This window comes from Falco cherrug, chromosome 1, assembly GCF_023634085.1.
Source record: "Falco cherrug isolate bFalChe1 chromosome 1, bFalChe1.pri, whole genome shotgun sequence".
Lineage (NCBI taxonomy): Eukaryota > Metazoa > Chordata > Aves > Falconiformes > Falconidae > Falco > Falco cherrug.
In genome coordinates, this window is record NC_073697.1 from 6529647 (window position 1) to 6544480 (window position 14834).

A 14834-nucleotide genomic window follows, 5' to 3' on the forward strand; every position below is an offset into this window, starting at 1 on the left:
TTCTGCCTCATCCCTGGTCTACAACGAACATCTCCTGTGGACAAATGACTCCTGCTCTTAATTACTTGCCCACTAATAATCTCAAGGTTTCGTCTAGTACTGAAGTGTTTTAGATGTGGCAATTAGTGAACTGTGTTTTGAAGACTTCTGAAATGATGTGAACTTTCTCCCCAGCCCTCGTCATGTTTTCTCTCACACAACCGAATTTGGTTCTGGTGGTTTTTGCTCTTGCCTTTCAGAGAAGTCTAACTGGAAAGATACGTAGACAGCTTGGTCCTATCTAGCTTATGAAAAATTTCTATGCTTTGAATATTTTGCCTGTAAAAAGATCTTGTCTCTCAATACCATGAATACCAGCAAATGACAGCCTTCAGAAACAAGACAGCCCCATTAATTTGTCAAAAGACCGACAGCTAATCAAGGCACAAAGGAGAGATTAAATGTTACCAGAGGCAGAAACATGCACGTTGCTTTGTACTCCATTCAATACAGAGTATTGCATTAGGAGAAAACTGGCACCAGAGCAGGAAGGCAGGGAGGTATGCTCAATTATTGCTCCTCACAAAGCCTGAAAAACTCTGGGGTCTTTCCATATTTGTCAATCGGGTTCCCAGATATGCCTTTTTTTTTTTTTTTTTTTTTCTTCCCAAGAGGGGCTTTTGAGAGATCTGATTGCAGTAGCAACAACGAGCACACCTACACGTGGAGCTCGGCTCGCCCTCCCAGGCGCCAGCCCACTGGGGCAGGCAGCCGGCGCAGCGAGGTGGCCCTCTGCCCGGCCCAACGCCCCGCGCCCCGAGAGGCCTCCAAATCGGAGCCGACTCGTCCCAGCGCAGCCCGAACTAGCCAAAGCTGGAGCTGGCAGCACCCTGCCGCGCGCATAGCCTCCAGCGAGTTATACTGCAAATACGGAAAAAGCGACTAAAAAAAGCAGACGAATTAATGCCAACAACAGGTTATTCAGGGCGGCAGGATTGCCTAGTGCTTTTCCTGATAGTGTTTTTGGCCTGTTAAGTGACTGAGAGGGCAAACATATCTTTATCTCAGTACCCCTCCTGTCTTTTCTGTGAAGTGTTTCGGGATTTATTGGTAAACAGTACCAGCTTCTAGAAAAGAGATACGAAAATTCAGCAATGTAATCCATTATTATTAATATCAAAGCAATCTCGAGCACCGTAGCATTGCATTTTGTCCAGATATACAGCTGAATATGCCTGGACTGTTTTGTACTTGGGGAAAACACAATGGTAAACTGAATAGCCAGTATAATGGAAGATGACAGAACAAATTGTAATAAAGGTCCACTCTGTCATCTATGGATAAAGCTTTGAATTTTAAACAGTCTCCCTATGATGTTGCTTAATATTCGCCAAGACATAGCAAGTACACAACAGCTGTGCTCACAGCCTTAACTAGTAATGAAGAGAATTTTATTTACATGGGGTTTTTTGTTTTGTTTTGTTGTGTGGTTTTTTGTTTTTTTCTTTTTTTTTTAAATCTCTTTACCCCTAGGAGATGCAGACTGAAAACAAACTATATCAAAGAAGTTAAAGAGAAAAAAACCCCAATCCAAACCCCCAACAGTTTATTCTGGTTTTTTTCCACAAAACTCCCCTCTCTGGAATCTTGGTATTTTCAGAGGATCAACTTCATCAAGAAATCGGTAATGTCATCAGGAACTGGGAGGTTGCTTTGCTGGCAAGCTCATTTAATAAAGGCACCAAGCATCTTGCAACAGATTCTTTAAAAACTTCCTGCCTTCTCTGGCAGTTCCAGATGAGTCTGCCTTTCTCAACATACATTGCCAGATGTGTATTATCACCACCACTCCAGCAGTAAAAAAAAACCCTAACCCCCACAAACAAACAAAAAAGGGAAGTCTTTAACATGGTGAAGTGAAATATTATGAATACCTACTTTAACTTACCGTGGTTTGGCCCTTCCGTTACACCCCTCACCAGCTAACTGGACCACCGCTTTTCTGTATACTCTCTTCTCTTTTGGGAATATTAGCTTTGCATGCAGAAAAAAACCGTATCAGCTTATGTACAGGTGCTGTTCCCCCAGAAGGCAGTGTTTATTATTTGTCCTAGATCTGTAATGAACAGAACTCAAGTAGCAATATAACCATATCTTTAAATCAAATCATAATCCAACTGCCAGGCTTTGACTGGAGACACTGCAATAAGTGCCTGTGAGAGCTTTCAAACTTTTTGCATTTTTTTTTACGTGCTCCCCAACCAACTTGTGAATCAAAAACTACTATCCTTAAACCCACTAACTTATTTCTTTGAAACTTTAGTTGTGGTTTTCAGGCTTTTTGATTTGAAAATGCCTAAGGCCCCCTTATGAATTAAAGTAGTCTGATAACAGGTTTTCTTTTTTTTTTTGTTACCTTTTTATGAAGCTCTTAAAATTCATTCATGAATCATGAGGGTTTTGCAGACCACAGCTGGAAAACCACTGTTTAAGGGGCAGCAGCTTGCCCACATTATGTGAGTCAGACTTCTCATCTTCACTCTGTGACCTATCATCATTTAAAAAAAAAAATAAAATTAAGAATAGTAAACAGACTGCGATGAGGATTTCTGGAACCTGGCCTATTTAACACAGGCCAACAGCAAGTGAAATAGAAGAACCCTGTAGCAGACTAACATGCAATTAAGAACAATTCTGAACAACACATTCGTAGACTTGGAAGCTAAAGATTTCAGTCTCCTCAAACAGGCTAGTCAACCGAGCTGCATACTGCTTCTTTGTAAAACCGTTTCCTCCAAGAAGTTTCTCAGGCAGAATTTATTTTTCCTCCCAAAACCCAGCAGATTGTTTCTGAATAAATACAGTTATTCAGCAAAGATCGACTTTTACTTGAAATGGCCATCTACCCGATACACCCAGCAGCACAGGGTCGCCTGCCCTCCGCCTAGAGCTGCGATGCCCTCCCGCTGGTGGGCTCTTAGTACTTTAGAGAAAGCCTGAATCAGTGCTTCAACTGAAAGAAACCGCTAAACCAGAGATAACTGCTTTAAACCTTCCATATTCCAAGAAGCGGCAAGTATTTTTCTGATTAGCCCTATCTGGCATAGGTGTTCCCTGCATCATCCTCATCTCCCCGTTTTTCAAGGATACACAAGAGCAACGGCCAAAAATACTGCACCTCTGGCATTCCCCTACGCAAACACTGCAGCAAGCCCAGAAAGCAACTACAGAACAGACAGGGCAGTCCAAGATGAATTAGTGAGGCACAGAGACGAAAAAAGATCCCAAACCAAACCACAGAGTCCTTTACTGTGTTTTTAATCCATCAGAAACGGTTACAGGATGCAAACTAAATTCCTGAAGGTGCATGATTTTATCACAGGAGTCCATTAGAAGTTGTTCAGCTTAAAATCTAACTGCAATTGTAGTTCTTTGATTTGGCTGGTCTAATACAAACTTACAAGAATAGAAGTGAGAACAGTAGGTCTTTCTGGGACACCAGCAAATTAGATTTTCGTTCTGAAGGTCAATTTATTTATAGTACCTACATATAAATTTGGAGATTTCTTTAATAAAATGATTTGCCAAGTAGATTTCTTAGTCTCATACCCTGTTTCTGTGACCCTTTGTAGCATAAAATGATTAGGATTTAGATCAATGCCAAATTCTCATTGCTGTCTCTCAAAGGGCCTCCAACTGAAAAGCTTTAGGTCACCGTGCCAACCAGTCCCAGCTTGCTTTCAGAAAATATATGTAATACACAAGTCAAATTGTAAAGATCTCACAGAAGATGTGAAGCATTATTCAACATGATTCTTTATAGTCCATAGAATAAGAGATTAAAAACAGGTGGTGAATAATTTTATTTGAATATTATTACAGTGATTATCTGAAGAAAATTAATTTGTCTCTGGAATGTAATGCTACTTACTCAAAGATTAATTCAGTGAAAATGATTTTTTGCCTCAATGAAAAATAGCCACTGAACTAATGTATCTCATACTTTGTTATTTCAGACATAAAGAACTGCACAAAAGAGGGTAAATAATTATTGTGACAAACCACAGAAATATACAGAAAACAAGTTAACAGTTACCAACAATTCTGTTTGTCATTCTCCTAATCTTGGAAATCAGTTGACCCATGAGCACCAACAGCTGGAAGCAGTGTGAACCAGAACACATGGAGCTAAACCTGAACCATCATCTGCAGAAGGCGAAGCCAAACTCTTCCTTTACACTCAACAACCCTCTGCGGAGAAATCATGATGGGCGTATAATTGTCAAAAAGATTATACCAAACGGACTTTAACTTCTCTCCCCCCCCCCCCTTTTTTTTTTTAATAACAAGTTAAAGAAAAATGAGTAGCCATTATCACTAAGTGAGATTTTGCTTAAACTGAAAATACTAGAGAAACACTGATCAGAGATCATTACCAAATGCCATTTGAAGTGGTAAAGAACTCAGAGTGACTGAAATATTGAATTTATTGCCCCCCTTGGTATATACAGTATATAATGGTAATTTTAAACAAAACATGCAGCACATTTTCTCCTGCAAATGCTCAGTATTGACTCAGATTAATGCGAAAAAGGTCAGCTGAGTGATAAGCAGGGTCATAAGAATTAACACTGGGATCTGAGTTTTGATAGCCTATACTACCTACTGGACACACACGTCATGTTTCATTAAGTACTACACAAATGTTAATCAAGTTTAATAACCTTTTCCTGAGATGTCCCAGGAAATGAGGTAGTAAAATTAAAACAGTTAGATGTCTGCTGAAAAGCAAATATATTTATTATGCACTTTCATATACACAGGGATTTTCGCTTGATATAATACAAGGAATAAAATAAAAATTTTACAATGTGAAATTCATTCAATGTACATTAAAAGCTATTTACAACCCACTCCAGGAAAAACAGTCTATCTGCAAACCAAGTTAACTGAGGAGTTCAGATGGGGAATATTAAGCATAACAGACATTTGCATAGCAGAGTAACTGATGAGGGAAAATACCTTTTTATTTTTAAATAAATGGTAATGTTTTCAATACTTATCACAGAGAAGACAAAAATTCATCAATTGTGCCTCTGTATCTCTTAATGCATTTTGCTTCCGTACGGTTTTTCCACATGCATACAGTATCGATATCTGTGTGTCCACAAAACAGTCTTTTTCCCTACCTTTCCCATCAAGAATTTTAGACGTCTTGCGGAGGTAACCTTGGAAGGACCAGTGAAATGGGATGAAAAGAAACAGGATCCATGTTTTATTCAGGATTTTTAGGTTGCGAGAACTGTTACATTACCAGAAGAAACCGTGCTGAGTCACAGCTATGCAACTCTGTTCACCTCACTTACTTGTACGGATGGGAAAGAGCAGAGCAGAACAGAGCGAACACCAGGGGAACAGCACCTTTTCTTTGCACGCAAACCCCTCACAAATGATGACACTAAAAATCACACGCAACAGCAATGCAGAGTTACACAGACCTGCGGAAGTAGACGTTTTAAAGCAATTCATGCTCTGTTCCGAAATGATATTCAAAATCTGTAAGAATTTTCATTCTGAAAACATTTTCAACAGGTCTACTTTCTGCTGATTTGTATACAAGGTTTCCCCAGCAACTGTTTTGAATGTAAATATTATTCACACGAAAACCATCAGGCTATCTATAAGTTGTGGCCCCTTGTGAAACTGGCCATATTTTTACGTCCTCTGTCCACAAGGTGCAATTAATAACAACACAATAAAATTAAATAAATATAATCCCAATGACAGTCAAGTTCAGTAGAAAAATGTCAGCATTCAGGGATCCCTTTCTACAAAACAAAACATACATCTAATAACTAAGAAGAGTTGTATTCTTGCACAGTATTGCAAATGTACTATACTTGAGGTTCAAAACAAGTTTGCTGAGAACATTTTGGTACTTTTCTCTTTACCAAGCCACTAACCCTCTTAAGGCCATTCTGCCAGACTCCTGTTATGTTTATTTTATAATTGTCCCACGGGGACAAGAAATTCAATACATGAAACATTCAGAATAATCAATATTGCCGTGTGTCAACTTTTAACATCTAATTTTACTATATGCTGAACGCCTGACTATAAAAAATTATTTTTACATTTAGTAACAAGCAAATAAGAATGGAGGTGCAAGATATTAAAAAAAATGTTCTGATGATTGTTGATCATAGTAACAAGACACGGAGCCCTTTAGTGCTTCAGAATATGCACTACATATACATCCAGGGGCCATCTATCGAAGTTTAAGGATAGCCATACATCTAATTAATCCTCTATGAAAAATAACCTCAGCTTTCTATCATCTTATTTCTGGAATGATCAGAATTAGAGTATGAAAAAGGCGAAACCCAAGCCTTTAGAAGAAATACTCACATACAAAAATAGGCTTATTTTCTAAAGAGCAAGGCTGTGTAATGGTGAATAGTAGAATATAGCTTGCATTTGTAGGAGAAAATAACCCACTTGTTTCATTTTATCACACACAGAGCTGTGCAAGTAAGATGTGCACATTCAAAGGAAAAATTCATACTGTTCACTTTCACAACAATGGCCTTGATTTTGCCCTCTTTCAGATAAGTGAAATTCTTCTGCTGTAAGAGTGGGGAACCAGCTTTCCATTATCTGCACATGGACTACCCTGACTGCCGATCAACCACGCTCCAGGTACAGAGATACTCACGCTGGCTCTACCTAATCAATCTGAAGCAGTAACCACATTCATACAAGTTTGTGCTTTCAAGAGTTATTGTCTCAGAACAGAGCTCTCTCAGTGATCTCTGTACTCCCCACACAACGGTATTAGGAACCGTTTGCTTTTCCACTGTATTGTCACTGTATATTCTCTCGGCCTCATTAACAGAGTTGTCTGTATTTTCCACGGTTCGTTTTACTGACATTCTTAATACAGTCCTTTACCTTGGAAAAAAGAAAGAGCTGTTTCTAATGTATAAAGATATACATGAAAGCAGGATCAGACGTTTTACTTTAGCACCTAAAACATACCCATATTCAGTTACCTCATTGCCATAACAGTAACAGAGGCTATGTAAGATCAAGTGTCCTCTTGCTTTCAGCGGTCACAGTCTGCCATCCAGATTTGGTGCCGTAGTTAGTACCAGATAGTGGATTTTGCCTCTTTAAAATCCCAAAGACACTGCAGATGCTTGCAGTCTGACTCCTTCGCTACCACTGAACAGCCATAACACAGACAGAACACACAAGTACAGTATTTATAAAATACTGTTACAAGACTTGTATTTCTGGAGAGAACTTCTTGAAGTACACAGGGAACTGACCATACATTACAACAATGCAAATGTGACAAACTGTTTGCTTATTTTCTTTAGCCACAGGAAAATAAATACAAAAAGCACCGCTTTTCCATACGTAATTCACTGTGGCACATGCACCTCTACCAAGCATTCTGGAATAGGAAGTCAGAATTCCTCGTTCTTACCATTTTCAGCTGTTGCCCAGGAAATACAGCACATAACTTTCTGCAATTAAAAAAAGTGCTCATTCTGTGTATTAAATACAAAGTACACAAAATAAATTTTTGAAGCACAGAGGGTTATACTGAGAAGGCAGCCTGAAAATGTAGGCACGTTACAGTAATTAAGGTAACTGTACTGGGGTAATCACATTCTTGAATTTCGAGGTGGACTAAACAAGCATTGTATGCTTTCATCCCAGCCAGCTGATAAATCATTCGGAGCAGAAGCGCTTCTGTTCATAGCATCATGGAATTGGCCTAGAAGTACAAAATGAAAACATTAAGTTTTTGAAACACTCCATAATACGAACAGCGTTGTCAGAAAGAAAGCTGTATAATTTTCTAATTGAAGTTAAAAGCGCACAACAACATACCAAAACCAAGTATTTCCTTCCTAACTCAAATCCCATGACTGATTCCCTGTGCTCTCTACCATCCAAAGCAGCTACGAGGTCCCCACCACAGGAGAGCTTCTTGAACAGAGCTCAGGAGCAGCAGCCAGGGAAGGAAAGCCGTTCCTCAGGTGCTCTGGTAGAGTACTTCCGATGAGGTTCTCCACAGGTGACTAACTTACTCACTGGTCAGGGAAACTACAGTTTTTGTGCTCGAGACTTGGCAAAAGAGGAGGTAAATTATAGCCTGCACCAAGCAATTCACAGTCCACACAAAACTGTTTTAAACCTAAAATGAAGGTATGTAAAAATTGTTAAGAGAAAAAACAAAAGGAACCATTTAGTTATCCATCACCTCATATGCTTAGCCACTTGCATAACCAAATACTTCACAGAAACCCCCTGAATTTTCAAGAAAGCACTATTTGTTCCAGATAAAGCAAAGGCCAATTTGAGTTTTAAAGTTATGTGTAGAACGTTCACATTTTTTTACACGCTTTTTTAATATTTTAAAATCAACAAAGATGGAAAATTCATCAGACCTGGCCTTTTAACGGCAAGTCGGGTCAAATCATTATGTCCTAGGTCAGAACCACACAATTTATTTACAATAAAGTATAACACGAAAGCAAGTAATGAACATCAGGCACAGGCACATGAAAGTTAGGTAATACAGTTCTTAATTACACATTTTAATATGTTTTATGGAGGCAGGAAAAGAAATCACAAACAAATTTAAATCCTGTTTGGACATGATGCAGAACTGTGGGAATCTGAAGCCCTTTTGACTTCAATGAATATTTAGGGTCCATTCTCTCTCATCTGCTTATTCCCCTCTACTGTCTGCTCCCGTTGTCCTTCCTCTTCACTTTTGCCTGCCCCCCAGCTCATATGACCCTTTGCTAATATTCACATTTTACAAATGTGCAGGCTCCAGAATATAGCTTTTTGAAACGCTGCATTGTTTCAAATATTTTAATTTAACCAAAATATGAACCTGAAGGAAACATCTTAAGAGTCCTGCATAGTACTCTAATGCTCTGCAATTCAGGAGAGATCTCTCAGCTACATCTAGAGAGATGCATCCCATTATAGTGAAATTAACTTCCAGGACATTTTGGGAAAAAAACCATTTATGTGTTTCTGACAGCTGAAAACCTCCCGTCTGTGGGTTCTACACCACATGCAATTGTCCTAGAAACGGCACCTGCAGTCTTTAACGTCTTGCAGCAGAACTGAGTCAGCTAGCAAGAACATTCTTGTTCTAAGGAGCAGCACACTGATCTGTCAAAAAAGCAGCATTTACATAAACAAAAAATGTTTTCAAAAATAAGCAATAAGGGATATGCATACATTTCCTTAAGATGCTGCTTCTCTGAAATTCAAATAGAAAACATATAAATTATTAACACATTCCCAATACCCTAAAAAAGATAAACCTCATCAGAAAGAGGGAGAAAAATAGTTCTATTTTAGCTGACTCACTGAGAACTCAGGTCTGGAAAAAAACTACATAAAACTCCTTTTACAGCTTAAAATTCAGTATGGGAGAGAAAATGACCAAACTAAATGAGCTCCACTGATTAGGAACTACAGAATGGTCAGAAAATTGGTACGATAACATAGATTCTAGTTTTGCTCTAAGGAATGCCATCTCTTTTATAGGAGGGTTACCCTCTCAGTAACAAAAATATAAAATCAAAGCTTTAGTGCAGTATTTTAACTTTTTAATTTATAGACAATTACGCTACTGAGATTTCACACTTAAAATCCAAACTCGCAAAAGTGGTTGCCTGCAACTTAAAAGAATGTTCAGAAGCTTCCCCAAAAGCAATTTTGTAAATAATGAAATAATTACTGTATATGAAAATATCACATATTAAAATTCCCGGCTGTCCTTATGCTTGAAAAGAGAGTTCCAAATCAAATCTGCATGAAACCTGCTGTTTTAGTTGGTCACATATGATAGACAGGGGGTATGATTTGAGCAATCAGAATTCAACAGAAAATATGACGGTGATCCAATTCCTTTACAGCTGGTGCTTTGAAATGACAGTAAAACAAATACTCGCCAGGTTAGGTTCTTAATATTCATGGTCTTCACCATGAAAGCAATTATGATGCTAAATGGCAACGAAAGGTAATTTTAGTGTATTTAAAATGCACGTTATGAAATACATGCGTTTGCTTCCTTTGTGCCTGGATAGGTTACCTTCTATAATGGTGTTTCCTTCTTGTAGTTGAAACTTGGGTCGCTACCTTCAATCTGAAGTTTTAAGGCTTGCTTAAGGCTGAGTTCTGTCTCTGCAGGAGGATAGCCTTCCAGTACTTCCTGATGCCCTCTATCCTGCACTGTTCGTGGGACAGAAACCCTACCGAGAAAAACCTGATTGCTCTGAAGATGGTAATTTGGATTCGTCATAATTCCATTTCTCTTCTTCTGTTCTCCACTCTGTTGGTGAATCAGGAACTGTTGCTGAGATCGACCAACTTCTTGCTGAGCTGGCGGGACCAAAATTTTGCACTGTGGCTCTGCCGGCATTGATTTAAGTGGCACACTTGTCCCAGATTTGGCAATAGGTACTCGTTTATCAAACTGAGTCATTTCATACTCTAACACTTTTGGCTGGGAGGAACTATTTTGTTTTATTTTTTTTCCAGCCGACCCAGATTTGCTGGCGTTGTCCGTTTTCCCCCCTTTGTTAGCTTTAGTCGATTTCAAACTAGGTTTTACTTGGCTCCATTCAAATTCACTACTTGGTGAATTATGATTTTGACCTAGGGAATGAGTCGTGGAAGAAGGAGAAACAATAGACTGCCTACTCCTGCTGCGTGGCAGGGAATGCTGCTGTATTTGCTCTGTGAATGACAGGCTGTGGAAACTATCAATAGGCACCGTTTGAGCCGTTGCAGTCGATGATGTGGTGCGGAGAGAAGAATTCTTGGAACTCTTCAGGGAGTTGTTTGATAAAGATGACTTCTGACGGTCAACCGTAGAATCAGGCGACTCAGAAGGAGAACTGAAGGCATGAGCAGGCCCGTTAGATAAGCCACGCATACTAAGCTGCATATCTCCACCAGTACTCCCTGAACTATTGGACTTCATCGTTAATGACTGCATTTTAGAGGAGACTGACTGTAAGGGTTTTTGCTCCATTGTGTGGACTGGAGATGGAGTGCAACCATTCAGAGTAGATGCACCATATTTTTCCAGTAATTTAATAATCTGAGAGTGTCCATTTTTAGCTGCAACACGCATAGCAGTGCGCCCAAACTGGTCAGCATGATTTGGATCGGCACCATGCTCCAGTAATATCTGGACAACGTCAATGTGCCCTTCTTGGGCTGCAATGCAGAGTCCAGTAGCACCTTGATTACACGTATGGTCAACCAGAGCTCCATGCTCAATGAGAAGCTGCACTACCTTCACATGACCTTGCCATGCAGCAGACTGCAAAGCAGATCTCTTCTCATTATCTGCAGCATTCACATCAGCATGGTATGTTATCAGCACCTGTACCATCTCCAAATGGCCCTGCCAGCAGGAAACATGGAGCGCTGTTCGTCCCTCAGCATCACTTGCTTCTACGTTTGCACCATTTTCTAAAAAATACTCAGCCATCGTAAGCTGGTTTTCTAATGCTAAGATATAAAGTGTTGGCCGACCATCAGCATCTTTGTAGTTTACATCTGCCCCGTGGCTGAGCAGTAGTTCAACTATATCTCTGTGACCTTCTAAAGCAGCAACCCGGAGAGCGTTTCTCCCATCATAGCCTCTCTGATCAATGTTGGATTTATTTTCCAGTAATATCTGCACACAATCATAGTGACCTTCTTGTGCAGCTAATATGAAAGGTATACGCCCATCATTATCAATTTCATTTGTCCTAGCACCTTGTTCTATCAGAGCTTCACATATCAACCTGTGACCTTCAAAAGCTGCCATATGCAAAGGTGTCCAGCCCGCATCATCTCTATGATTTTCATCTAGCCCCCTGTCCAGCAGAGTCCGTACTACTTCAACATTGCCTTGTGCAGATGCTATGCTCAGAACCGTTCTCCCCTCACTATCAATGCTATCAACAGCTGCACCCCAAAATAGGAGCGTATTCACAACCGAAGCGTGGCCCATGGAGGCTGCTGCCAGAAGCGGTGTACGACCATTGTTGTCTGTGTGATCAACGTCAGCTCCTCCTTCTAGAAGCAGATCAACAACATCTACATGTCCTTCATATGCAGCTACCAGCAGTGGAGTCATGCCATCTTTATCACAATGGTCAACTTCAGCACCACGGTCAATAAGAAGACTAACCACTGAGGCATGTCCCTTACTGGCTGGTACACAAAGGGCAGCGACAGACAGCGCAGTCCTTCCATCCACATCCTCATGGTTCACCTCTGCACCATGATCCAGCAGGTGCTCCACGATCTCTTTATGCCCCATGTATGCAGCTGCAATCAAAGCTGTTCTGCCCTCATTATCAGCTTTATTAACTTCAGCACCATGTTGAAGCAGATTCAACACAATATCTTCATGTCCTCCCCAGGCTGCTGCTCTCAGTGCCGTTCGACTATCAGCGTCTGCACAGTCCACTTTGACTCCAGCGTAAAGGAGCGCAGAAACCACCTCCGTGTGCCCACCCCATGCTGCAGATCGCAATGCCGTCCAACCGTCATGATCGGTGTGATTAACGTTAGCCCCACATCCGATCAAACAATTGACAACCTTGGTATGGCCCTGCCGAGCAGCTAAGGTAAGTGCTGTTTGCCCATGAGTATCTTCTATCTCTAAATCTGCTCCCCTTGAAACCAGTAAGTTAACGACATCAAGATTGCCACTGTACGCTGCATTGGCCAAGAGCGTTCTCCCATTGGAATCGCACTGGTTTACCGATGCTCCGTTGTCTAGCAAGGTGCGAATGGAATCTTCTCTCTCCAGAGCCTGCCGAACAATGCAAGATGTGCGGTCATCTTCACTGTTGACGTGAGCACCAGCTTTTACCAGCAGCTGCAAGACTTCTTGTTCTTTAGGAATTAGGGTTGACAGAGAGTCTTTGACAGGTGTGCCATTCCATATCATCCATAAAGCCAGCTCTGAAGTCTCTAACTGTAAATTTGAATTAATTAGATGCAATGCAAACTCTTGAGCTTCTAACGGCGTTAAATCCTTTGCTCGGCAAGTGTAGCTCATTGCCAGCATTCTGTGTCCCTCTGCTGCGTTACATAAGTATTTCTGCGTACAGTGCTTTACATCTAGCAACCATTCTGCAAAACTGTAATGAAACAAGATTTTGGTATTTCCAAGTCCATCAATAAGGACTTTTGACAGGACATCCAATTTGCGTTGAAAGTCTTCCATCGTCAATGTCATATTTTTGGTCCACACTGCATGATACAGTTCCGTTGTGGTTAATGGCCTACAGGCTGCAAGAATTACGTTAAGAATAGGCTGGACCTTTGCAAACTGTTTTCTCACAAAAAGTCTCTGACAGAGCCAAAGGTATAAGCCGTTTAACGTTCCTGGAATATCACGGATCTCTCGTAACATAATAAAATTCTCCACAACTCCATCTAGGACACGTTCCAGATACAAAAAGCAACCACTGCTTTTGATGTGGAGCTGATTCAGCATTTCTGCAGTTTCTTTTGTGAGATGTTGTCTCAGTGCTTCTTCCTGATCTAAACGATGCAGAATATATTGTTGCACATCTTTCACAATATAAGCCTTTCGCAGATCATCCAGACTTATTTTTCGAAAACCTATTAAAAGGGAAGAAAGTTATTATTATTTCTGACCTAGTTTTGCTGAACTCAGTGTTAAAAAAAAAAAACAGACATTTCTGGGTAGGGAACATCCATAATAATACATTTTGTGTGTACACATAGTGAATGTAAATGAATAATAATAGCAGAGAACTTTGATTATAGACACATTTTTATCATCATCTACTATATAAGAATAAATGCTACTAATGAAGAAAATTTCCAAGATCCCTTTGAATCAGGCATTGTGTGTCTACTTTGACTAATACCAAATACTGAAGCAAAACCACTAAAACTGCAACCAAAATAGGATTATTAAGTATTATTAAATTATTAAAGGAATAATCCCTTCTCCAATGTGGTTAACAATGGAATTCCAAATAATTTTCAGCTATTTAGTTTACGATGACTATTATATTAATATAATTATAGAAGATGTTATTCGCACCTGGTGCACATGCATGATGAAATGTACATAAATCTCTAACTTGACCATGTTAGTTTCTTTAAAAAAGTTTTATGATACAGGAGAGAAAGACACTCAAAAATAGTTTTAAATTTCTTTACACTCTGCGCACTGAAAATTACCTAATTTTTTCAAATAAGGACTGAGTTTCAGATAAATACGCTGGTTCTTTGGTAGGTGACTCATTGTATAAGGAAACAGGTTTTCTCACAGTCATATGATCTCATTGTTTTTGCAATCCGTTTACTCTTTAGAGGAAAAAAGGAAATTATTTCATACATGCATACCATGTACATCTCCCTACACATGCACACGTATGCGGCCTTCTGCCCAAACCAAAGAAAACTGTTCTTCACATGTGCTAAGAAGTCCCTAGGGCAACCTTGGTGGCCGTAAGGCTCTGAAGAATGAGGTGGAACGAAGATTTAGTTGTATGGACTACAGGGCTATCTCTGTCATTAAAGACATTTGCTTTGGTAGTGCCAAGTTAAGCATGTGACGAAGACCTACCCTTTTTGATTAATGACATATTACGTGTTACATTGTTGGAACACTACTTTTCTGGAAGCTATGGGAAAACCGCAGAGGTCACAGGCACAGCAGCTTAAACTACCGTGTTTTAGGCCAGAGCTGTACCTCCCTTCTCCAGGGACAGGCTGTAATCTCTTCCTCCAGTGTAGCAGACCGCACACATTTCCTTACAGTC

At 39.9% G+C, this 14834-nt stretch overlaps 1 protein-coding gene across 1 annotated transcript in view; it reads right to left on the bottom strand.

The window, feature by feature from the left end:
- Positions 1-4756: 4756 nt before the first annotated feature.
- Positions 4757-14834, bottom strand: part of ANKRD50 (ankyrin repeat domain containing 50) — a 45002-nt gene continuing 34924 nt past the window's right edge. Inside the window, exons 4-5 of the mRNA XM_055707071.1 lie at positions 10112-13659; positions 4757-7765 (exon numbers count right to left, since the gene is read on the bottom strand). Of these exons, the coding sequence (XP_055563046.1) occupies positions 10115-13659 (3545 nt within the window). The 3' untranslated portion in view covers positions 4757-7765; positions 10112-10114. The remainder of the gene's footprint in view (positions 7766-10111; positions 13660-14834) is intronic.